This window comes from Schistocerca nitens, chromosome 8 (assembly GCF_023898315.1).
Source record: "Schistocerca nitens isolate TAMUIC-IGC-003100 chromosome 8, iqSchNite1.1, whole genome shotgun sequence".
Taxonomy (NCBI): domain Eukaryota; kingdom Metazoa; phylum Arthropoda; class Insecta; order Orthoptera; family Acrididae; genus Schistocerca; species Schistocerca nitens.
Genome location: NC_064621.1, coordinates 382734175 through 382760011, shown reverse-complemented (window position 1 = coordinate 382760011; position 25837 = coordinate 382734175). Strand labels below are relative to the sequence as shown.

The 25837-nt window shown below is 42.8% G+C and overlaps 1 protein-coding gene across 1 annotated transcript in view; it reads left to right on the top strand.

The window, feature by feature from the left end:
* The window catches only part of LOC126199324 (glutathione S-transferase D7-like), a 78074-nt gene that overhangs the window by 35240 nt on the left and 16997 nt on the right, over nt 1–25837 (top strand). Inside the window, exon 4 of the mRNA XM_049936165.1 lies at nt 8768–8909. Coding sequence (XP_049792122.1) covers nt 8768–8909 — 142 coding nt within the window. The remainder of the gene's footprint in view (nt 1–8767; nt 8910–25837) is intronic.

Below are 25837 nucleotides of genomic sequence, written 5' to 3'. Positions count from 1 at the left end.
ATACTAAACACATTCTCTGAAAATTATTTCGAACCCACTCGAATAGTGAACAGTTGTGAAAACACACTCTTAGCAACGAATAATCCTGAGCTAATAACGAACATTAAAACGGATACAGGAATTAGTGAACACAGAGTTGCCGTAGCGAGACTGACTCCCGTAACTCCCAAACCCTCCAAAAATAAACAAAAAATATATCTATTGAATAAAGCGGATAAAAATTCACTTGATGTCTTCGTGAGAGACAATCTCCACTTCTTCCAAAATAACGGTGTCAGTGTAGATCAGATGTGGCTTGAATTCAGAGAAATAGAGTCGACAGCATTTGATAGATTTATACCGAATAGATTAACAGATTACGGAGTTTATCCACCGTGCTACACAAAACAAATAAGAACATTGTTGCAGAAACAAAGAAGAAAGCATGCCAAATTTAAATTAACGCATAATCACCTAGACTGGTGATCTTTCACAGACGCTCAAAATTTATCGCGGACCTCAATGCGAGATGTTTACAATACCTTCCACAATGGAACTTCGTCTCGAAAGCTGGCAGAAAATTCGAAGAGCTTCTGGTCGTATGTAAAACATGCTAGTGGCAAGACACAATCAATGCCTTCTCTGCGCGATAGCAAAGGACATAGTGTCAATGACTGTGCTACTAAAACTATTGTGTTACTAAACACATCCTTCCAAAATTCCTTCACCAAAGAAGACGAAGTAGATGTTCGAGAATTCAAATCAAGAACAGCTGCCAACATGAGTAGCTTAGAAAGTGATATCCTCGGAGAAGTGAAGCAACTTAAACCACTTAATAAAAGCAAGTCTTCCGGTTCAGACTGTATACCAATTAGGTTCCTTTCAGAGTATGCTGATGAGATATCCCTGTATTTTGCAATCATATACAACCGCTCGCTCAACGAAGATCCGTACCAAAAGACTGGAAAGTTGCACAGGTCACACCAATATTCAAGAAAGGCAATAGCAGTAATCCACATAATTACCGGCCCTTATCATGAACGTCAGTATCCAGCACGATTCTGGAACATATGTTGTGTTCGAAAATTGTGAATTAATTGAAGAGAACGATGTATTGACACATTGCCAACACGGATTTAAAAAACACAAGATAACTAGCTCGTTACACCAAGTGTTGAGTGCTATCGACAAGGGATTTCAAGTTGTTTCCGTATTTCTAGATTTCCAGATGGCTTTTGACACCGTACCTCCCAAGCTGTTATGGAACAATGTTATGGAATACAGTCTCGGATGTGAGACTGGATTCCTGATTTCTTGTCAGAGAGATAACAGTTCGAAGTAATTGACGGAAAGTCATCGGGTAAAAAAGAAGTGATTTCGGTGTTTCCCAAGGTAGTATTATAGGCCTTCTGCTATTCCTTATCTGCATAAACGATTTAGGAGACTATCTGAGCAGCCGTCTTAGGTTGTTTGCAGATGATGCTGCCGTCTATCGTCTAGTAGAGTCATCAGGAGATCAAAAGCAATTGCAAAATGATTTAGATAAGATATCTGTATAGTGCGAAAACAGTCAATTGATCCTAAATAATGAAAAGTGTGTGGTCATACACATGAGTGCTAAAAGGAATCCGTTTAACATCGATTACACGATAAATCAGTCACATATAAAGGCCGTAAATTCAGCTAAATACCTAGGGGTAAAATCTGTAGAAAAAGACAGATTGCACTACATCCTGCAAATAACTGAGGACGTAGGTTGCGAGTGCTACTCTGAGATGAAAAGGTTGGCACAGGAAAGGAATTCGCGGCCGGCCGCATCAAGCCAGTCAGAAGGTGATGACTCAAAAAGAAAAGGAGGGAGTAGAGTAGAGACTGCACTCCTGCTTGTGTTTTTAATTCGGTTATTAATGACATTTTAACTGAAGTCCACAACCAAATACCTATATTGACTGTTCAACGATTTGCCCTTATCACGTCCTCGAGATTCGCTTCCCAAAACAATTTACCACTTTAACGCAGAGTTACATGCAATCTTAGCCGTACTGAATCAAGAGGAATGTGTTAATACACGCAAATTTTTAGTTTGCTCCGACTCCCAGAGTGCCCTTAAATGTATTTAACGAATGTAATCAGGAGACAAATAAGTCCGTAACACCCAGGTTTGTTCTTCGCCTGCGAAGAATGGGGCTGTCATTCTCACGAGTAGCAGGGCGCAAGCGGATTCATGACAATGAACTGGCGGGTATTGCATCCATGGACGCGTGTATTCTAAATCAAGTGGGTTAGCGTGTTGCCCCCTAGTGCTATGCCCTCGCATTGTAAGCACGGAGATGTGTCCACGCGAAGAATATTGACTGGAAGCGGTGGACGGTAATTTGCGACTGGTGAAACCAACTACTAGGCTGTGTTGTAATTCCTTTCGGCTACTAAGGGGACATGAAGAACTTCTCACGCCACTTCGAGTAGGGCTCTGATGACACATGGATTCCTGTTCCGGAGACATAATCCTCAAATAGGCGATGTTTGTGACGTACCGATTTCAGCACAACACATAGTAAATAAAAGTACCCTCTGACAAAAAAAAAAAAAAAAAAAAAAAAAAAAAAAAAAAAAAAAACCTACCTACCACGAAGGAATTATCCGAATGGGAAAGGAAACTGGTAGATGTGATGTACATGTGCAGATAAACAAATGATTACAATTTCTGAAAAGTTGGATGATTTATTCATGACAAAAGGACTTCCCAAAATCAGCAGGCCAGTAACACGTTGGTCCATTTCTGTCCGTTATGCAAGCAGTTACTCGGCCTGGCACTGATCGATAAAGTCGTTGGATGTTCACCTGAGGGATATCGTGCCAAATTCTGTCCTATTGGCGCTTTAGATCGTCAAAATGGCGAGCTGGTTGGAGGACCCTGCCCATAATTCTCCAAAGGTTCCCAATTGACGAGAGATCCGGCGACCTTGCGGGCCAAGATAGTGTTTGGCAAGCACGAAGACTAACAGCAGAAACTCTCGCCGTTTATGCACGTGCATTACCTTGCTGAAATGTAAGCCCAGGTTGGCTTGTCGTGAAGAACAACAAAACGGGACGTAGAACATCATCGAGGTATCACTGTGTTGTAACGGTGTCGCGGATGACAATAAAGGGTCCACTACCAATATCAATCATCGTCGCTAGAGCGTACGTAGAATGAGTATCTGTAGCTAGCGCAATCGCCTTATTAACTGCGTCTTCAGTTGACTTGCGTCTTGTAAACCCGTTCTGGTGAGGGTTCATTCCGTGTAACAGTGTGTCATCTTGTAACTTTTTCAAATACCTTGCCGAGAACGTTCAAAAGACAAATTGATCTATAGGATTTGGGTATCATTGGATCCTTATCTTGCCCTTTACTGATTAAGACCATTTCAGCGTTCTTCCACGGTGCAGGGGCTGCTCCTTGCAAGAGACACTCATTGCACAGTTCGCACAAGTAACTATCTAATTGGTCACATAAGGCTTGTATTATTTCGGCAGGCATCCTATCCAGTCCTGGAGATTTTTTTCTTTTTCATTCTTAAAATTATATGCCTAATTTCTTCTTGTGAGAAAGGATTGACAAGTTTATTGTTCTGTATTCTTCCCATAACATTTCCTGTAACCTACGCTGATTATCCGTCTCGCCTTCTTCTCCTTGGTCAGGAAGTAGTGCTTCCATTAGCATGGCGGCTGACTCTTCCTAATTTTCTGTCGCCGTCCCATCATTCCTTCCGAGCGTGGGTAAATGTTGGTGTTAGTATTTTCTCGCAGACTATTTTATGTGGTACACGCCAGGGATCGGTTTCTAAGTTAGCCTCCACGAATTGTTTCCATCGTCCCATTTCCGTTTTCCCCGACTCTTCCTTAAAACGTTGTTTAAAATACCTGTATCTATGCAAGCTTCGGGCTCTTTCTTCTTGAATGATGCTGCTCTGGCACAGCTCCCTGGCTCTTCTTGTTCTGCATCTTAATTTCTGCAGAGCCTCTGTCCAGACGCAAAGTACTTTTTTAGAATGACCTTCGCTGATAGGTACCGATGCATCCATTGCTCTATGTATATCCACTGTCAGTTCTTGCGCTTTAACGTCTACATTATCACCCAGCGATTGATTTCCTGTACACTGAAACACTTGTTAGTTCTTCCCACTTAGCGTCCTTGATCTCATAATTGGGCCTTATGCGCGCGTTTTCTGTGTCGCCTTGGATCTCCCAGCCAGTGATGGTGTAGTGTGCGATACTGTGGTCACTCGATGTCATTCCACTCGCAACCTTCCAGCCTTTCACACGGCGCGCCCCTGCCGTATCTGCTAAACTGATGTCAATATTTGACGTTGCTCCGACCCTCCCTTCGAAGGTTGGCAGATTGTAAGGTGCATTCAGTACCTACAGGTTCAGTTCCATAATGGCCTCTTCTAGTTGTCTTCCACGGCCACCAGTCAGGCAGCCATGTCACAATACTGACTTCGCATTTGCATCAGTGGAGTACACAAGAGGCTTAGTTCGTCCTAGGTGACTGATACCCTTTAGTCTTAGGAGATACTCGTCGCTCTCATCACTAAATTGAAAATACATGGAAACCAGGATGCAATCGTCCCTTCCGGTTAACGTTTACACACAGATTACGTGTTCTGAACAGTACTGCGATATTTTTGTCACTGTTATGGCCTTGTTAAGTACTTTTGTTACTGCCATAGGGCGTTTCCCTTGTGTGACTATCTGGTCAGTTATTGGCATACTGGAGATATTTCCTACCTTCGTATACTGTTCTTGGAGGCGCACTACATCTAACTGCAACTCTTCTGCCACTCTTCTAGCCCTATGCAATACGCTGACACTTCTCATGGCATTAAGCTATCCTATCTTTATCTCCATTGGGTGTGACGGGTATATATTCGCCAGTCTTGTCCTACCCGCCTGTAATCGCATACTGTACGACCATGCGTCATCACAAAATGCTTGTACAAAGTATCTAAGCAGAATGATTCATTTCTTCTGACAGAAACCTGCTTCAGTAACTTCTACAGCTTTTCCACTTCTATTGGCAGATTGTTCACTCTGAGATGGACTCTTTCTACGAAATCTGGTACATGAAAAGTAATATACTCCCCTTCTGGACGCATATACCGTACTAGATGTCTTAACGCTGTAATAAGCGTCATCGGCTCTTCCAGTCTAGTGAGTTGCGTAACGTTTTCTATGGTTTCATAAGTCTGTCGCGGACCTGTTCTGGTCAGTGCTTGTTGTTTACTCCTTTGTAGAAGATGTTTGTTTCCTGTACGAGCTGGCTCTGAGTCTCGTACTGTTTTTATTGCAGATTCACGTTTTGCATCGGAGAATCTTGTTTTACTTTTGTAGGTAGCGTAGTGTATTCCTCAGGATATGTGCTGTCGCATTCTACGTACAGCTGCCAGTTTGTGTCACCAAATCCTGTTCGCCTATATCATGTCACTCCTACATCCGTTCAAAAAATGGCTCTGAGCACTATGGGACTTAACAGCTGTGGTCATCAGTCACCTAGAACTTAGAACTACTTAAACCTAACTAACCTAAGGACATCACACACAGCAATGCCCGAGGCAGGATTCGAACCTGCGACCGCAGCAGTCGCGCGGTTCCGGACTGCGCGCCTAGAACCGCGAGACCACCGCGGCCGGCTCCTACATCCGTCTCCGATCTTGCTTCTCTTTTGTACCGCATAGATCTGAATTTTCGCTCAAAACTTATTTTCTGCTTATTTGTAGATGTACGATGCTCTACTTCAGTCTGTGTCGCATGCTATGTTCTATGGTACTTACCGCTTACTTTTTCCATAAATTCCTCGCTCTTTCGGTGTCTCTACTCCTCGATGGTAATTCATGTGTCTTACATAGACGGCACTTCATGGTGTCATTGTTTTCTTCTGTTATGAGACGCCTACTCATAATCCGTTCTTAAAATCTACCTTGCTAGGATGGTTTGATACGTGTGCCATTCGTTTCTGATCCCAGTGCATTTTTTCCCATCATATTTATATGGCACACACACTGTCTCTCGTTTGATTTTATTTCAGTCTTTTCTGATATGGTCTTGTTCCCCACATTGTCCAAATATTACTACTTGTTTATCGCAATGTCTTGCCGAATGACCAAGGTCTTGGCAGTGAACACACCACCTCACTACTACGTAGTCTTTCACTGTAACCGAACGAAGCCCAAATATACTTTTTGTCGCGTCATGAGAGCTGTTCTGAACTCAGGACTCACTTTAATAACTTGATGGACCACTTTTCTTCCCCCTTGGTCCTGTCCTGAATCGTACTGTAAAGCCGTTTTCGAAGCTTTCCTTAGTCAGTTGATCTTCAAGGTTCTACATGTATATTGTATCTTTTAGTGCCTTTGCATCTTTGACCTATGGGATGTAATACGATATAATTAAAGGTCTCTTTTTCTTAGGCTGTTCACGAATCAGAGTCTCTTGCACTTTTTTGTTGTTCACTATCTTTTCCGTGTCACTTTGTGCTCCCCTCCCCCCCCCCCCCCGGCGGACAGTGGTGGTTGGTTGATTGGGGGGAAGGGACCAAACAGCGAGATCATCGGTCCCATTGGATTAGGGAAGGAAGTCGGCCGTGCCCTTTCAAAGGAACCATCCCGGAATTGGGGAAATAACGGATAACCTAAATCAGGATGGCCGGGCGCGGCTTTGAATGGTTGTCCTCCCGAGTGCGAGTCCATTGTGCTAACTACTGCGCCATCTCACACGGTCGACAGCGGTGGGATAACGTGACTGTTGCCCAGCATACGGCCTCACAACCGCTACCCCTCGGGTTATCCGCGGCACCCTCACAGCATAGCGGTACGTTTACGATATTCTACGTCCTGTTTTGTTGCCCTTCATAGCAAGTCATCCTGAGGTTACATTACAGCAAGTTAATGCCTGCATATACACGGTGAGAGTTTCTACAGGTTGTCTTCGTGCTTGTCCAGTCCTGCCTTGGTCAGCAAGGTCGACGGATCTCTCCCCAGTTGAGAACGTTTGGAGCTTCATGGGCCAAGCACACCAAACAGCTCGGGATTTTGGAAAGCTAACGCGTCAGTTGGACGGAATTCTACACGGTATCCCACAGGAGGACATCCAATAACTTTGTCAATCAGTACCAAGCCGAATAATTGCTTGCATAACGGCAAAGAGTGGACCAACGTGTTATTGACTTGCTCAGTTAGGGAAGGTCTTTTCCTGCAATTTTAATCGTGTGTTTGTCTGTACATGTACATTACATCTACCAGTTTCCGTCCCTTTCGGATAATTCCTTCGTGGTGTGTCTTTTTCTTCGTCTTAGAATTTATTTTATATTCTGACAAGAGGGGAGAAATTAGTTTACCAGCTGATCTGTCCTCTGTTTTAGCAGACGATACGTGATACGACTTTTAAGATTCCCAGGAATGTCTGACCTATTCCCTGTAAAATTAGGGCGAGGGATTTAATGTGTTATCAGAGTGACTGGCTCATCTTTTTTTACAGGATGAACTAGCCACACTGCCTGAATGATTTCTAATTACATTCCTCCCGGACTAACTTGGGAAATGCGCCGCACACACACACACACACACACACACACACACACACACACACACAAACACAAACACATACACGCACACACACAAACGCAAACACGCACGCGCAAGCATATTGGAGATCCTGCAGTATGTGTTTCATTTTTACTCAAGTAATACGTGCAGTCCAAAACATCTCAATTTCTTGACTGGACGACATTTAATACTATAGATTTTAATTTTTCATCTTCTCCTTTCATAATGTTTTGGCTCGTAACTATGTATTGTACATTTATGTAGATATTTCTATTTATTGTAATTCATAATTTTTAATATTAACCCATAGTTTATCTTCCGCAATGAACATCACAATACAGTCCCGGTAGCTAATTTCCCATAAAAAGTAGTAAATTCAGAATACATGGCTAACCTTAAATGTGACACCTTTCTACACGTCTACACTTCAGGCTTTAGTGCAAGTGTGACATGCAAAGGCGCTTAACTGAAAGTTATTTACGGTAGGACATATATTTCAGTAAGTATCTAATGTGGTTATTGACGTCGCTGGCAGTTGGGACTTTTGCTTACAAAGTAACGCGTACCGGGAATATAGACCCCGGTACCCTGATAAGGAGAACTAACACATCCTCTCACCACAGTTCTTGTATAAGATGTGGAGTCGATGGCTTGACCGCCAATGTAGCTCCTTCATTTCCTTCAAGGCACATACAGTATAAAATGGGAATTTTATTGGTACTGACACGGGGAATCCATTAGATTTGACTCAAAATAATCGAAATTTGTTCTGCCTGTGCTGAAGGATCGAGACCCATACATATATTCGCGTAAAGACTGTATTCACTTAGCATCACTTAATTAATTAATTAATTAATTAATTTTTTTTTGCGGTAGGAGTGTAACGTTGCTGTCGATTGACACACTGCCACAGTCTGTCAGAAATGAATCACTGTAATGCTGTTTTGTGGATGTATGTTTAATAAATCAATAAAAATAAATATTTGTGCATAAATTGGCAAGACCCTTAAAAATTCTATTAATGATAGAATACGATGTGCTTAAGTCGTACCCTAATGAGATCAAATTTAAAAAAGTATCCTTCTGGGTCAGCTTAAGGACAGTTCCAAAATGTTCAAAACATTCGTTGTCCATACCAAACCGCAAAGCATTTCTACTTGCCAGCTTTAACCTCAAGTTGCTGATGACGCCTTTACTTGTGGCAGCCACGCAATCGCCACATACCTGGTGTCCAAGTACGGGAAAGACGACTCGCTGTACCCGAAGGATCCAGCCAAGAGGGTGGTCGTGGACCAACGACTCTACTTCGATGCCACCACGCTGTTCCCTCGTCTGAGAGCCACTACTGTGAGTATTCTTGCAATCACTTCCGATACACAATTACACTGCTATAAACGTTTCGAATTATGTCATTGTAATTATTTCACTTAAAACTTCCTGGCTGATAGGCGTTGGTCGACGTACCTGTGGACTGGTTTATTTTGGTACCACGGTTCAAAATGGTTCAAATGGCTCTGAGCACTATGGGACTTAACTGCTGAGGTCATCAGTCCCCTAGAACTTAGAGCTACTTAAACCTAACTAACCTAAGGACATCACACACATCCATGCCCGCGGCAGGATTCGAACCTGCGACCGTAGCGTTGGTACCACGAAAAGAAGTGTTAACATCCGTCTGGTTGAACACGGAAGGAATTGCCGCCTGGGACATACGGACAAATCAGCCATGTAGGAATATGTTTACCAAGCGGGTGATCATGAGATAAAATTCACTGAGACGAGCAACATATAGAAAACATCGCATTATCAGCGCGCATTTATAGAGGGGCTATGGAGATTTACAAAATCCGTAATAATTTTAACAGAAAAGAGGAAAGCGATAAATTAAGGAAACATAGAGAAGGAAACATAATAGGTGAATATGGATTGGGGGATAAGAAATGAAAGAGGAAGCCGTCTGGTAGAATTTTGTACAGAGCATAACTTAATCATAGCTAACACTTGGTTCAAGAATCATAAAAGAAGGCTGTATACATGGAAGAATCCTGGAGATACTAGAAGGCATCAGATAGATTATATAAAGATACGACAGAGGTTTAGGAACCAGGTTTTAAATTGTAAGACGTTTCCAGGGGCAGATGTGGACTCTGACCACAATCTATTGGTTATGAACTGTAGATTAAAACTGAAGAAACTGCAAAACGGTGGGAATTTAAGGAGATGGGACCTGGATAAACTGAAAGAACCAGAGGTTGTACAGAGTTTCAGGGAGAGCATAAGGGAACAACTGACAGGAATGGGGGAGAGAAATACAGTCGAAGAAGAATGGGTAGCTCTGAGGGATGAAGTAGTGAAGGCAGCAGAGGATCAAGTACGAGGGCGGTTCAGAAAGTAACCTCCGACTGGTCACAGTGCGGGTTGTGGGGGGAGTAGCGACGCCATCTGTGCGTTCACGCACTCAACAGGTCAGTCGGCATCAAGCCGTGGTCGAGTGAACGTCGTACCTGCGCTAGTTTAGTTTTTGTGGCAGTTTGAAATGTGTGCTGCAATAGAAAACCCCGCCAAATGTGAAGTGCGTGCTGTCATAAGGTTTTTTACAGCCAAAGGATATTCTGCAGCAGCTATTCATCGTGAGCTTTGTGCCGTGTACGGACCAAGAGTTATGAGTGAAGGAGTTGTCCGTGAATGGGTACGTTTATTTAAAAGTGGACGAGAAAACGTTCATGATGAAGAGAGGAGTGGTAGACCATCATTGGTGACTGACGAACTCGTTCAGACAGTTGATGCAAAAGTTCGTGAAAATCGACGTTTCTCAATGTCGGAGTTGTCTACTGGTTTTCCACAGATTTCTAAGACTCTCTTGTACGAGATAGTGACAGCAAGATTGGGTTACCGTAAGTTCTGTGCACGATGGGTGCCCAAAATTCTTACCGACCACCACAAAACTCAAAGAATGGCCTCTGCATTAGACTTTCTGTCACGTTATGAGGACGAAGGAGAACCATTGTTAAACAGAATCGTGACCGGTGACGAAACCTGGATTAAGTACGTGAACCCTGAGACAAAAGAACAATCAAAGATGTGGGCACATTCAAATTCGCCTACCAAACCAAGAAAAGCCTCGCAAGATTTTTCTGCCAGAAAACTGATGGCAACGGTGTTTTGGGATGCCAAAGGAGTGTTGTTGGTTGAATTCATGGAACGTGGTACGACCATTAATCAAGACGTGTACTGTGAAACAATAAAAAAGTTACGACGGGCTATACAGAACAAACGCCGTGGTATGCTGACTTCCGGTATCGTTTTTTTGCACGATAACACCCGTCCTCACTCTGCTCGCAGAACAACGGCCCTTCTTGAGTCCTTCAAGTGGGACGTTATCAACCATCCACCTTACAGCCCAGACCTGGCGCCAAGTGATTATCACCTCTTCATGCATTTGAAGAAATGGCTCGGGTCACAGCGGTTTGATGACGACGAAGAGCTCAAAGATGCGGTCACAGGCTGGCTCCAGGCACAAGCGGGTGATTTTTATGCAGAAGGAATTTCAAAGCTTGTGAAGAGATACGATAAGTGCCTCAATCGCTATGGAGACTATGTAGAAAAATAGTGCAAAGATGTAGTTGTAAGATGTATATATTAAAATATTTTTATTTAACTTGGTGTATTTTTTTAAATCAACCGGAGGTTACTTTCTGAACGGCCCTCGTAGGTAAAAAGACAAGGGCTAGTAGAAATCCTTGGGTAACAGAAGAAATATTGAATTTAATCGATGAAAGGAGAAAATATAAAAATGCAATAAATGAAGCAGGCAAAAAGGAATACAAACGTCTCAAAAATGATATCGACAGGTGAGCAAAATGGCTAAGCAGGGATGGCTAGAAGACAAATGTAAGGATGTAGAGGCTTATCTCGCTGGGGGTAAGATAGATACTGCCTACAGGAAAAATAAAGAGACCTTTGGAGATAAGAGAGTCACTTGTATGAATATCAAGAGCTCAGATGGAAACCCAGTTCTAAACAAAGAAGGGAAAGCAGAAAGGTGGGAGTGTATAGAGGGTCTATATAAGGGCAATGTACTTGAAGACAATATTATGGAAATGGAAGAGGATGTAGATGAAGATGAAATACTGCGTGAAGAATTTGACAGAGCACTGAAAGACCTGAGTCGAAACAAGGCCCTCGGAGTAGACAACATTCCATTAGAACTACTGACGGCCTTGGGAGAGCCAGTCCTGACAAGACTCTACCATCTGGTGAGCAAGATTTATGAGACAGGTGAAATACCCTCAGCCTTCAAGAAGACTATAATAATTCGAATCCCAAAGAAAGCAGGTGTTGACAGATGTGAAAATTAACGAACTATCAGTTTAATAAGCCACAGCTGCAAAATACTAACACGAATTCTTTACAGACGAATGGAAAAAGTAGAAGCCGACCTCGGGGAAGATCAGTTTGGATTCCGTAGAAATGTTGGAACACGTGAGGCAATACTGACCTTACGACTTATCTTAGAAGAAAGATTAAGGAAAGGCGAACCTACGTTTCTAGCATATGTAGACTTAGAGGACGCTTTTGACAGTGTTGACTGGAATACTCTCTTTCAAATTCTGAAGGTGGCAGGGGTAAAATACAGGGAGCGAAGGGCTATTTACAATTTTTACAGAAACCAGACGGCAGTTATAAGAGTCGAGGGACATGAAAGGGAAGCAGTGGTTGGGAAGGGAGTGAGACAGGGTTGTAGCCTGTCCCCGATGTTATTCAATCTGTATATTGAGCAAGCAGTGAAGAAAACAAAAGAAAACTTCGGAGTAGGTATTAAAATCCATGGAGAAGAAATAAAAACTTTGAGGTTCGCCGATGACATTATAATTCTGTCGGAGACAGCAAAGGACTTGGAAGAGCAGTTGAACGGAATGGACAGTGTCATGAAAGGAGGGTATAAGATGAACATCAACAAAAGCAAAACGAGGATAATGGAATGTAGTCGAAATAAGTCGGGTGATGCTGAGGGAAATAGATTAGGAAATGAGACACTTAAAGTAGTAAAGGAGTTTTGCTATTTGGGGAGCAAAATAACTGATGATGGTCGAAGTAGAGAGGATATAAAATGTAGACTGGCAATGGCAAGGAAAGCGTTTCTGAAGAAGAGAAATTTGTTAACATCGAGTATAGATTTAAGTGTCAGGAAGTCATTTCTGAAAGTATTTGTGTGGAGTGTAGCCATGTATGGAAGTGAAACATGGACGATAAATAGTTTGGACAAGAAGAGAACAGAAGCTTTCGAAATGTGGTGCTACAGAAGAATGCTGAAGATTAGATGGGTAGATTACCTAACTAATGAGGAGGTATTGAATGGGGAGAAGAGGAGTTTGTGGCACAACTTGACAAGAAGAAGGGACCGGTTAGCCGGCCGAAGTGGCCGTGCGGTTCAAGGCGCTGCAGTCTGGAACCGCAAGACCGCTACGGTCGCAGGTTCGAATCCGGCCTCGGGCATGGATGTTTGTGATGTCCTTAGGTTAGTTAGGTTTAACTAGTTCTAAGTTCTAGGGGACTAATGACCTCAGCAGTTGAGTCCCATAGTGCTCAGAGCCATTTGAACCATTTTTTAGGGACCGGTTGGTAGGACATGTTCTGAGGCATCAAGGGATCACAAATTTATCATTGGAGGGCAACGTGGAGGGTAAAAATCGTAGAGGGAGACCAAGAGATGAATACACTAAGCAGATTCAGAAGGATGTAGGTTGCAGTAAGTACTGGGAGATGAAGAAGCTGGCACAGGATAAATCATTACGTGACATTGTATTATCGCAGTAATTGTAACAAATCGTTCCAAGAATTACGTGTTTTTGTAAATCTCTGATACGTGCGCATGAGATCTTGAGAGAGGCGGGTATCGAATGCTAAGAAAAGTAGATAGCCGTTCGTTTTCTGTGTGACATCAAAATGACGTCACGTTTGCGTTAATTGTCACGAATCAAGTGTTACCCCTCAGAAACTTTAATGTTGCTCATCATTCGTTACCTAGAATCGTGAGCGGCTGAAATATGGCGGTAAAAACAGAAGGGAGTTGTCGATGTCACGAACTTTAAGCCGATGTCCGCCGTCTTTACCAGCCCAAAACATAAGGTTCACTGCGCTAATACTTCCCCGTGACGTCACTCAGACGCGCCCGTGCCCAATTTCGACAGTGTTGGGTGCGTTGATTCTGTGGAGACGTAGTTGTTTCATCAAAAATGCCAGCTTGTATTGTTTACAGGTGCACTAATCGATCCGATCGTAATCTAAAGCCTTAAGGAATCACATTTCATTCATAACTGGAGCAATTCAAGCAATATTTTCTTTTGCATACATGAATTATTGTTGAAATGTTTACTTTTACTGTAGTGGTTTTATTTCTACCATCTGACTTGAGATTTGCCTTACTTTATTTTGTGTCCGTTCTTTTCTTTTCTGTTTTTTTATTGCCTTGCAACTCGGAAATGCTCCGACATCCAAGCCACGCTGTCTCAACGGTCTCGATCCGCACAACACACGGCTACGTAACCACGCTGATTGTTGGGGCAGCATCTGATGCCCAAAATTCCTCTCGCCTATTATTATTCACATTATTATACCTGTTCACATTTTCTTTCCCTTCAAAAAGAGAGTGGCAGCTGTCATGTATGTGTGAGCTTTTGTGAATGTGTATGTGTGCTGTGCTTCCTTTCTGAAGAAGGCTTTGGCTGATTTATGTGAACACACTTCTCGTCGTGCCTGCGTTGTGCTAGGCGTATGAATAGCAATCTATCCGTTTTATAGTGTATTTATTCACTCGTAAAGTTTGTTGTAAAGAATCTACTGCACTTCGAGAGGAACGATGATGTACATAATTATAATACTAAAAGAAAAAACGATATTCATTGCGCCACATTAAGTTAGTCTGTAGCACGAGCAGGGGTTTACAATGCTGCAACCAAAAGTTTTGATTACTGACGCATTGATATAACATGCCTGACACACAGCCACGCAAAATTTAAAACTAACCTGAAAACGTTTCTATTTGACAACATATATTACGCGGAAGATTATCTGTTACTGTAATGTGTAAGTGGTGATGGGTAGGAATTACTGACTGACATCTGCCTATCTTTAACTGAAGAACGTAAAAACTAATAAATAATCAGCATGGAGGCATACTTACAAAAAAATTGATGGCAATATAATTATAATGACTTATTCCATATCATTATGATTTATCATGAAAATGTTACATGGAACATGAAACTAAGTAATTGACAATTGGTGTATCACTTATATAGTTTGAAAACCTCAAAATGAAATTCAAAAGTACAATCGAGCAGATGATTAAAGTAGATGTACATTCAAATTGTGCTATGTTTGGTTTTTCCTGAAAAACTGACAATTACTGATGAGAAATATTCTGGGAAAAGAACCAAATAAACTACTGTTGGAAAGAAAGGCCTACATCGTATATGGGTTAGGCTACCATTACTGAAAAGTTACTCACATACATGTTAAAGCAAAATATCCATCTTAAGGGGTCTTAAGCGTTTAGTGTCTTTATATGACCAATGTGTCACAAAATGGAAACCACTGAAAATCAAAAATGTTTTATCTGTAACAGTTATCTACAACTTCGAGCTACTTATCTTCATAAACGCCACTCTGACTTAGACATCTGTCGGTGCGTTGTACGAACTTTCCAATACCCTCACCATAGAATTCAGCCCCCAGTGCTGTCTGCCAATTCTCTACGCTGGTCTGCAGCTCATTGACTGTGTCAAAATTTTGTCTTCATAGCTTAAATGAAAATCAGAGGGACCCAATTACGGGTTGTATTGTGGCGATGAGACACTTCTCATCGGAAACGCTGCAGGAGCATCTTCATTGCCCCTACAGAATTCGGCTGAAAATTACCTTGAAGAAGGAAATGCATCATAGTTATGGTATGCGGGCAGCATAGCTTCAGGCGAAAATTCTCACTGGGCCCTCGTACTTGGCGGGAGACACTGTAGTTGTAGGCATCTTTACGCGCTCACTGTGCACTCGGAACTGGGAAAAAAAAAAGAAACCCTTAACGTCCTTAACGTGCAGCACGCAAAAGGCGTTTTTCTTCTTTTGGACTGCTGTAATTTGCTTTACTGTGTTTCCTAAAAAATGCACCGTAGTGGTACCCCGGGACTTATTTTCATCTTCTAAACATCCAATGTGTTACAAGAACTGCTTCGAAGAACACGTTATGAGAGATTCACAGAAAACAGGTTGGAGGAAATCCGACGCGCCAACGCATTAAAGGAATCCAGGAAAGGGTTAAATTGGACAGGCTTGAGTGTGATGACCAATTATACAATACGTCACCTATACCGTTTTGTAATGACTCGTGGCCAAAGTGAGAAACTTTTAAGGAGGTTTTTCACCACGAGGGAATCTTGTAGGGTTCTAATTATCAGTGAGAGGTTTCACTTGTATATGCGACACCATAATAAACTTGTGAGTTCTCTTCCTCCCCGAAATGAAGCCATTATCAAGGCTAGAGGTGGCGGTACAAGGTATTAGCATCATGATTATGAGGACGTCCGGCTTGCACGAACGTAAAGATCACTTAAATGTTGCATCGCAATCTAAACTGAAAGAGTCTTATTAATAAAGATCCTAACTGCAACAACTACGTTCTTGTGACAAGAAACAGAAGCAGTACGGAGTGAACTACAAAACAGTAACAAAGCAGACAAAAACGGCTACTTCCCACAATACTGCAAGGTAATCAACAAACGACTTCAGCCAATTCACGCTTAGACAGCCCGTCAACTAACATATACTGAACACAGTGTAGTGGTCCATGCATTAGCTGAACGTGTTGGTCTTGCGAACAAATGCTCAGGAAGAGCGCGTGTTGTTAATGTTGTGCTCGACTGCCGCGCCGACTGCCAGAGGACGGTCTGGCAACATTCCAGCCACGTCCCACGCCCAGCTGCTCCAGTCTCTCTCCCTCCCTCTCTCTCACCATTCATCTACCAATCTATCCACCTCCGCCAGCTAATCGAAAGTTGTTGGTTCGCATCCCGTTGCATGCATTTTTTTCGTATTAGGTTTCTTAACATACTCTGCTTCTTTCTTTTGAATCTAATACATGTATGTTTTGCAATATTGGATACTATTTACACTCAGCCTCATCTGAGAACGGATGAAGTAAATATTTAGCGATTAGGCAGGAACCTAAGAGGACAGATTAAATTGCTGCGACTGAATCGAGCAACTATGAAATTCATATTCTTCCTTCCACAAATATTTGGCTGTATATTTCCGAATATGTGCCGCCTCTAGAGTGTGTGGATAGGCAGGAACCTAAGAGGACAGTTTAAACTGCTGCGAGTGAAACGAGGAACATTAACATTCATAGTCTTCCTCCTCCTCCTCCACCTCCTCCTCCTCCTCCTCATCATCATCATTTAAGACTGATTATGCCTTTCAGCGTTCAGTCTGGAGCATAGTCCCCCTTATAAAATTCCTCCATGATCCCCTATTCAGTGCTAACATTGGTGCCTCTTCTGATGTTAAGCCTATTACTTCAAAATCGTTCTTAACCGAATATATGTACCTTCTCCTTGGTCTGCCCCGACTCCTCCTACCCTCTACTGCTGAACCCATGAGTCTCTTGGGTAACCTTGCTTCTCCCATGCGTGTAACACGACCCCACCATCTAAGCCTGTTCACCCTGACTGCTACGTCTATAGACTTCATTCCCAGGTTTTCTTTGATTTCCTCATTGTGGACACCCTGCTGCCATTGTTCCCATCTACTAGTACCTGCAATCATCCTAGCTACTTTCATATCCGTAACCTCAACCTTATTGATAAGGTAACCTGAATCCACCCAGCTTTCGCTCCCATACAACAAAGTTGGTCGAAAGATTGAACGGTGCACAGACAACTTAGTCTTGGTACTGACTTCCTTCTTGCAGAAGAGAGTAGATCGTTGCTGAGCGCTCACTGCATTGGCTTTGCTACACCTCGCTTCCAGTTCTTTCACTATGTTGCCATCCTGTGAGAATATGCATACTAAGAACTTGAAACCGTTCACCTGTTCTAACTTTGTTCCTCCTATGTGGCACTCAATCCGTTATATCTCTTTCCCACTGGCATTACTTTCGTTTTGGAGATGCTAATCTTCATACCACAGTCCTTACATTTCTGATCTAGCTCTGAAATATTACTTTGCAAACTTTCAATCGAATCTGCCATCACATATGCGAGACTGCATATTTTGTGTTCCCATATCTCAATCTCACCCAGCCAGTCTATTGTTTTCAACATATGACCCATAAATAATATGAACAACATTGGAGACAAGTTGCAGCCTTGTCTTACCCCTGAAACTACTCTGAACCATGAACTCAATTTACCGTCTAACTGCTGCCTGACTATCTATGTAAAGACCTTTAATTGCTTGCAAAAGTTTGCCTCCTATTCCATAATCTTGTAGAACAGACAATAACTTCCTCCTAGGAACCCGGTCATATGCCTTTTCTAGATCTATAAAGCATAGATACAATTCCCTGTTCCACTCCTAACACTTCTCCATTATTTGCCGTAAGCTAAAGATCTGGTCCTGACAACCTCTAAAAGGCCTAAACCCACACTGATTTTCATCCAATTTGTCCTCAACTAATACTTGCACTTTCCTTTCAACAATACCTGAGAAGATTTTACCCACAACACTGATTAAAGAGATACCTCTGTAGTTGATACAATCTTTTCTATTTCCATGTTTAAAGATTGGTGTGATTACTGCTTTCGTCCAGTCTGATGGAACCTGTCCCGACTCCCACGCCATTTCAGTTATCCTGTGTACCCATTTAAGACCTGACATTCCACTGCATTTTATGAGTTCCGACTTAATTTCATCCACCCCAGCCGCTTTATTGCACTGTAATCTACAGACCATTTTCTCCACTTCCTCAAATGTGATCCTATTTCCATCATCATTCCTATCCCATTGTACATCGAAATCTGACACATTACTGTTCGTATTTTCACCTACATTGAGCAACTCTTCAAAATATTCCCTCCATCTGCCCAAGGCATCAACAGGATTCACCAGCAGTTTTCCTGACCTGTCCAAAATACTTGTCATTTCCTTCTTGCCTCCCTTTCGAAGACTGCTAATTACATTTAAGACTGGTTTTCCAGCAGCTTGACCCAAAGTCTCCAACCTGTTTCCAAAGTATTCCCAAGATTTCTCCGTGGATGCTGCAATTATCTGTTTGGCTTTGTTTCTTTCTTCAAGATAACTTTCTCTGTCTACCTGAGTTCTAGTATGTGGCCATTTTTGATACGCCTTCTTTTTCCTTTTACAGGCTGCCTTGACTGTGTCATTCCACCAAGCTGTTTGCTTCATCCTACCTTTACACACTACTGTTCCAAGACATTCTTTAGCCACTTCTAGTACTGTGTCCCTGTACCTTGTCCATTCCTTTTCCAACGACTGTAATTGACTACATTCAACTAACTGGTATCTTTCTGAGATCGCTGTTATGTACTTGTGCCTGATTTCCTTATCCTGAAGTTTCTCCACTCTTATCCTCCTACATATGGACCTGACCTCCTGCACTTTCGGCCTCACAATCCCAATTTCACTGCAGATTAAATAATGATAAGTGTCATCAAAGAATCCCCTGAATACACGTGTGTCCCTCACAGCCTTCCTGAATTCCTGATCTGTTATTATATAGTCAATGACAGATCTGGTTCCCCTGCCTTCCCAAGTATACCGGTGAATGTTCTTATGTTTAAAAAAGGAGTTTGTGATTACTAAGCCCATACTGGCACAGAAATCCAAGAGTTGTTTCCCATCCCTATTGGCCTCCATATCCTCTCCAAATTTATCCATAACCTTTTCATACCCTTCTGTTCGATTTCCAATCCTGGCATTAAAATCACCCATGAGCAGAACACTGTCCTTGTCCTTTACTCTAACAACTACATCACTGAGTGCCTCATAAAAACTATCAATCTTATCTTGATCTGTCCCTTCACAATGCGAATATACTGACACAATCCTAATTTTCTTGCTAGACACTGTCAAATCTATCCACATCAGTCGTTCGTTTACATACCTTATTGCAACTACGCTCGGTTCCATTTCTTTCCTGATGTAAAGCCCTACACCTCATTGTGCTATTCCTGCTTTGACTCAAGACAGGTAGACCTTGTGTTCTCCCACTTCCTCTTCTTTCTCACCCGTTACCCGAATGTCACTAACAGCTAAAACGTCCAACCCCATCTTACTTGCAGCCTCTGCCAGCTCTACCTTCTTCCCAGAGTAGCCCCCATTGATATTAATAGCTCCCCATCTCGTTACCATTCATTTGCCGAGTCGTATCTTAGGAGTCCCTGGTTTGTCAATTAGAGGTGGGACTCCGTCATCTCCAAAGGTCCGAGGCATTTTGCTCTCATTGTTGCCAGCATCATATTTAAAGTACCAGGGAAGCAGTTTGCTAGCCTTACTTGCCCCGGGTCCCATTGAGTTTTACCCCTAACGGTTCAGGGACTAAGCGGTGGATTTGGTAGTCTTTGCCGTCAGAGCACAAAGTCTTCCTTATCACAAATATTTCGCTGTTTATTTACGGATGTGTGGCGTTTTCCGAGGGTGTGATTCGGCAGGGAATAAAGAGTACAGCATTAAATGCTGCGGCTAAAACGAGCTGCAATAAAATTTGTATTTTTTCTTCTCACAAATATCTGTCTCTTTATTTACGAATATGTAGCGACTTGCGAGTGTGCGGTTAGGGAGGAACCTAAGAGGATAGCTTAAATTGCTGCGAATGAGTGGAGGAGCAATAATATTCATATTCTTCCTTGTCACAATGTCGATAGCCGATCATGGGGTCGTCAATATTGCACGTGAAATAAAAATGAAGTAAAGTTTGCGGGTATTGTTGTGTAAAGAGCATTACCCGAATCCGAACGGTATCAGGGATAATGTAAAGCATGAAGAGATGTATATGACTCACTCACAAAGAAATTGCTCCAGAAAATTCACAACCGTAGCCTCTAAGTATTGGAGAGAGCGACGTTCAGTGCAAGAGAAAACATATTGTATCACTCTACCCTTACAATAAATAACTGCCAAGGAGAAATTCCTCATCGTTTATGTCAAATAACTTTGGTTCAATATATGTGTATGTTTTTGTGTAGCTTGGTGTTAGTTTCAACGCAAACTTTATATGTTTATGAATATTCTTTCTCCATAACTTGACGATAATTTAACCAGCCTAGGTGTTCTTGCAGTTTAAACTATTTAAAATTTCTCTAAAAAAAAAATTCCACACTTCCGAGATGATAGGCAGACATGATAAGAAAGTATTTCAGTTGTCTCGGTATAGACTCTTTCGAATGACTTTGGCAGTTAACTCTGGGCATGGCAGCTTACAAATACAAACATTTCATACAAAACATTGGCATTAACATTTTTAGGTTTGTGCAGACTAATAAATCATTTGCAGAGATTTACAAGATAATAACATTACGACATGCGTCAAAACAGGAACATGAATTAAAATACATCTCACCTGCACGGTAGGCTGAGATAAAAAAATTATCGTAAAATAATTATGTTCTTAAGGAAGTAAGTTTACGCAAGATGTGAATTAATGTGCCCATAAAAATTAACACAGTTTTTTTTTTTGCAACTAAATATATACTCTAGTGCCAAAAATTTCCCCAGTTTTTGGAGGAAAATTCTGAAGCTGTAACTTTTGAGAACACGAGTGCGTTGTACTACAACGTAGAAATTACGGCAACACGAAAAGAAGAAAGTAATAAAGTATGAAATAAACCGGGTTAAATACACTCCTGGAAATTGAAATAAGAACACCGTGAATTCATTGTCCCAGGAAGGGGAAACTTTATTGACACATTCCTGGGGTCAGATACATCACATGATCACACTGACAGAACCACAGGCACATAGACACAGGCAACAGAGCATGCACAATGTCGGCACTAGTACAGTGTATATCCACCTTTCGCAGCAATGCAGGCTGCTATTCTCCCATGGAGACGATCGTAGAGATGCTGGATGTAGTCCTGTGGAACGGCTTGCCATGCCATTTCCACCTGGCGCCTCAGTTGGACCAGCGTTCGTGCTGGACGTGCAGACCGCGTGAGACGACGCTTCATCCAGTCCCAAACATGCTCAATGGGGGACAGATCCGGAGATCTTGCTGGCCAGGGTAGTTGACTTACACCTTCTAGAGCACGTTGGGTGGCACGGGATACATGCGGACGTGCATTGTCCTGTTGGAACAGCAAGTTCCCTTGCCGGTCTAGGAATGGTAGACCGATGAGTTCGATGACGGTTTGGATGTACCGTGCACTATTCAATGTCCCCTCGACGATCACCAGTGGTGTACGGCCAGTGTAGGAGATCGCTCCCCACACCATGATGCCGGGTGTTGGCCCTGTGTGCCTCGGTCGTATGCAGTCCTGATTGTGGCGCTCACCTGCACGGCGCCAAACACGCATACGACCATCATTGGCACCAAGGCAGAAGCGACTCTCATCGCTGAAGACGACACGTCTCCATTCGTCCCTCCATTCACGCCTGTCGCGACACCACTGGAGGCGGGCTGCACGATGTTGGGGCGTGAGCGGAAGACGGCCTAACGGTGTGCGGGACCGTAGCCCAGCTTCATGGAGACGGTTGCGAATGGTCCTCGCCGATACCCCAGGAGCAACAGTGTCCCTAATTTGCTGGGAAGTGGCGGTGCGGTCCCCTACGGCACTGCGTAGGATCCTACGGTCTTGGCGTGCATCCGTGCGTCGCTGCGGTCCGGTCCCAGGTCGACGGGCACGTGCACCTTCCGCCGACCACTGGCGACAACATCGATGTACTGTGGAGACCTCACGCCCCACGTGTTGAGCAATTCGGCGGTACGTCCACCCGGCCTCCCGCATGCCCACTATACGCCCTCGCTCAAAGTCCGTCAACTGCACATACGGTTCACGTCCACGCTGTCGCGGCATGCTACCGGTGTTAAAGACTGCGATGGAGCTCCGTATGCCACGGCAAACTGGCTGACACTGACGGCGGCGGTGCACAAATGCTGCGCAGCTAGCGCCATTCGACGGCCAACACCGCGGTTCCTGGTGTGTCCGCTGTGCCGTGCGTGTGATCATTGCTTGTACAGCCCTCTCGCAGTGTCCGGAGCAAGTATGGTGGGTCTGACACACCGGTGTCAATGTGTTCTTTTTTCCATTTCCAGGAGTGTATATTGTTGGGAACCTTCGGCGTAGAGAAATACACAGAAAAGTTACACGCGTAGAGGAATTGCAAAGGGCGTAAAAGCAGACTGTTATGCTGTAAGCATAAGGGGACCGCTCAGTTTCAGTAACACGTTTACACATAAAACTGTTATATAACGAAGAAAACTTCAAGTGGGATGACATAACTAGTCGTTTAATGCACGAAAGTTTTAAGACACGTTACTGCAAAATGATTTACCTAGCAAAAGTGGCACTAGACATCGTAGTTATCAAGTCTATAGTTCAGTTGTCAGAAATGCATTCACATTAACCTGTTTGTAGATTTTTGAAGTTGTTGTTGTTGTTGTTGTTGTGGTCTTCAGTCCTGGGACTGGTTTGATGCAGCTCACCATGCTACTCTATCCTGTGCAAGCTTCTTCATCTCCCAGTACCTACTGCAACCTACATCCTTCTGAATCTGCTTAGTGTATTCATCTCTTGGTCTCCCTCTACGATTTTTACCCTCCACGCGGTCCTTCAATACTAAATTTGGTGATCCCTTGATGCCTCAGAACATGTCATACCAACCGATCCCTTCTTCTGGTCAAGTTGTGCCACAAACTCCTCATTTCCCCAATCCTATTCAGTACCTCCTCATTAGTTATGTGATCTACCCATCTAATCGTCAGCATTCTTCTGTAGCACCACATTTCGAAAGCTTCTATTCTCTTCTTGTCCAAACTATTTACCGTCCATGTTTCACTTCCATACATGGCTACACTCCATACAAATACTTTCAGAAACGACTTCCTGACACTTAAATCTATACTCGATGTTAACAAATTTCTCTTCTTCAGAAACGCTTTCCTTGCCATTGCCAGTCTACATTTTATATCCTCTCTACTTCGACCATCATCAGTTATTTTGCTCCCCGAATAGCAAAACTCCTTTACTACTTTAAGTGTCTCATTTCCTAGTCTAATACCCTCAGCATCACCCGACTTAATTCGACTACATTCCATTATCCTCGTTTTGCTTTTGTTGATGTTCATCTTATATCCTCCCTTCAAGACACCATCCATTCCGTTCAACTGCTCTTCCAAGTCCTTTGCTGTCTCTGACAGAATTACAATGTCATCGGCGAACCTCAAAGTTTTTATTTCTTTTCCATGGATTTTAATACCTACTCCGAATTTTTCTTTTGTTTCCTTTACTGCTTGCTCAATATACAGATTGAATAACATCGGGGAGAGGCTACAACCCTGTCTTACTCCCTTCCCAACAACTGCTTCCCTTTCATGTCCCTCGACTCTTATAACTGCCATCTGGTTCCTGTACAAATGCCGGCCGCGGTGGTCTAGCGGTTCTAGGCGCGCAGTCCGGAACCGTGAGACTGCTACGGTCGCAGGTTCGAATCCTGCCTCGGGCATGGATGTGTGTGATGTCCTTAGGTTAGTTAGGTTTAAGTAGTTCTAAGTTCTAGGGGACTGATGACCACAAATGTTAAGTCCCATAGTGCTTAGAGCCATTTGAACCATCCTGTACAAATTGTAAATAGCCTTTCGCTCCCTGTATTTTACCCCTGCCACCTTTAGAATTTGAAAGAGAGTATTCCAGTCAACATTGTCAAAAGCTTTCTCTAAGTCTACAAATGCTAGAAACGTAGGTTTGCCTTTCCTTAATCTTTCTTCTAAGATAAGTTGTAAGGTCAGTATTGCCTCACGTGTTCCAGTATTTCTACGGAATCCAAACAGATCTTCCCCGAGGTCGGCTTCTACTAGTTTTTCCATTCGTCTGTAAAGAATTCGTGTTAGTATTTTGCAGCTGTGGCTTATTAAACTGATTGTTCGGTAATTCTCACATCTGTCAACACCTGCTTTCTTTGGGATTGGAATTATTATATTCTTCTTGAAGTCTGAGGGTATTTCGCCTGTTTCATACATCTTGCTCACCAGATGGTAGAGTTTTGTCAGGACTGGCTCACCCAAGGCCGTCAGTAGTTCCAATGGAATGTTGTCTACTCCGGAGGCCTTGTTTCGACTCAGGTCTTTCAGTGCTCTGTCAAACTCTTCACGCAGTATCGTATCTCCCATTTCATCTTCATCTACATCCTCTTCCATTTCCATAATATTGTCCTCAAGTAGAACTACTTAAACCTAACTAACCTAAGGACAGTACACAACACCCAGTCATCACGAGGCATAGAAAATCCCTGACCCCGCCGGGAATCGAACCCGGAAACCCGGGCGTGTTTCTGCTTTCCCTTCTTTGTTTAGAACTGGGTTTCCATCTGAGCTCTTGATATTCATACAAGTGGTTCTCTTTTCTCCAAAGGTCTCTTTAATTTTCCTGTAGGCAGTGTCTATCTTACCCCTAGTGAGATGAGCCTCTACATCCTTATATTTGTCCTCTAGCCATCCCTGCTTAGCCATTTTGCACTTCCTGTCGATCTCATTTTTGAGACGTTTGTATTCCTTTTTGCCTGCTTCATTTACTGCATTTTTATATTTTCTTCTTTCATCAATTAAATTCAATATTTCTTTTGTTACCCAAGGATTTCTACTAGCCCTCGTCTTTTTACCTACTTGATCCTCTGCTGCCTTCACTACTTCATCCCTCAAAGCTACCCATTCTTCTTCAACTGTATTTCTTTCCCCCATTCCCGTCAATTGTTCCCTTATGCTCTCCCTGAAACTCTCTACAACCTCTGGTTCTTTCAGTTTATCCAGGTCCCATCTCCTTAAATTCCCAGCGTTTTGCAGTTTCTTCAGTTTTAATCTACAGTTCATAACCAATAGATTGTGGTCAGAGTCCACATCTGCTCCTGGAAATGTCTTACAATTTATAACCTGGTTCCTAAATCTCTGTCTTACCATTATATAATCTATCTGATACCTTTTAGTATCTCCAGGGTTCTTCCATGTATACAACCTTCTATCATGATTCTTAAACCAAGTGTTAGTTATGATTAAGTTGTGCTCTGTGCAAAATTCTACCAGGCGGCTTCCTCTTTCATTTCTTAGCCCC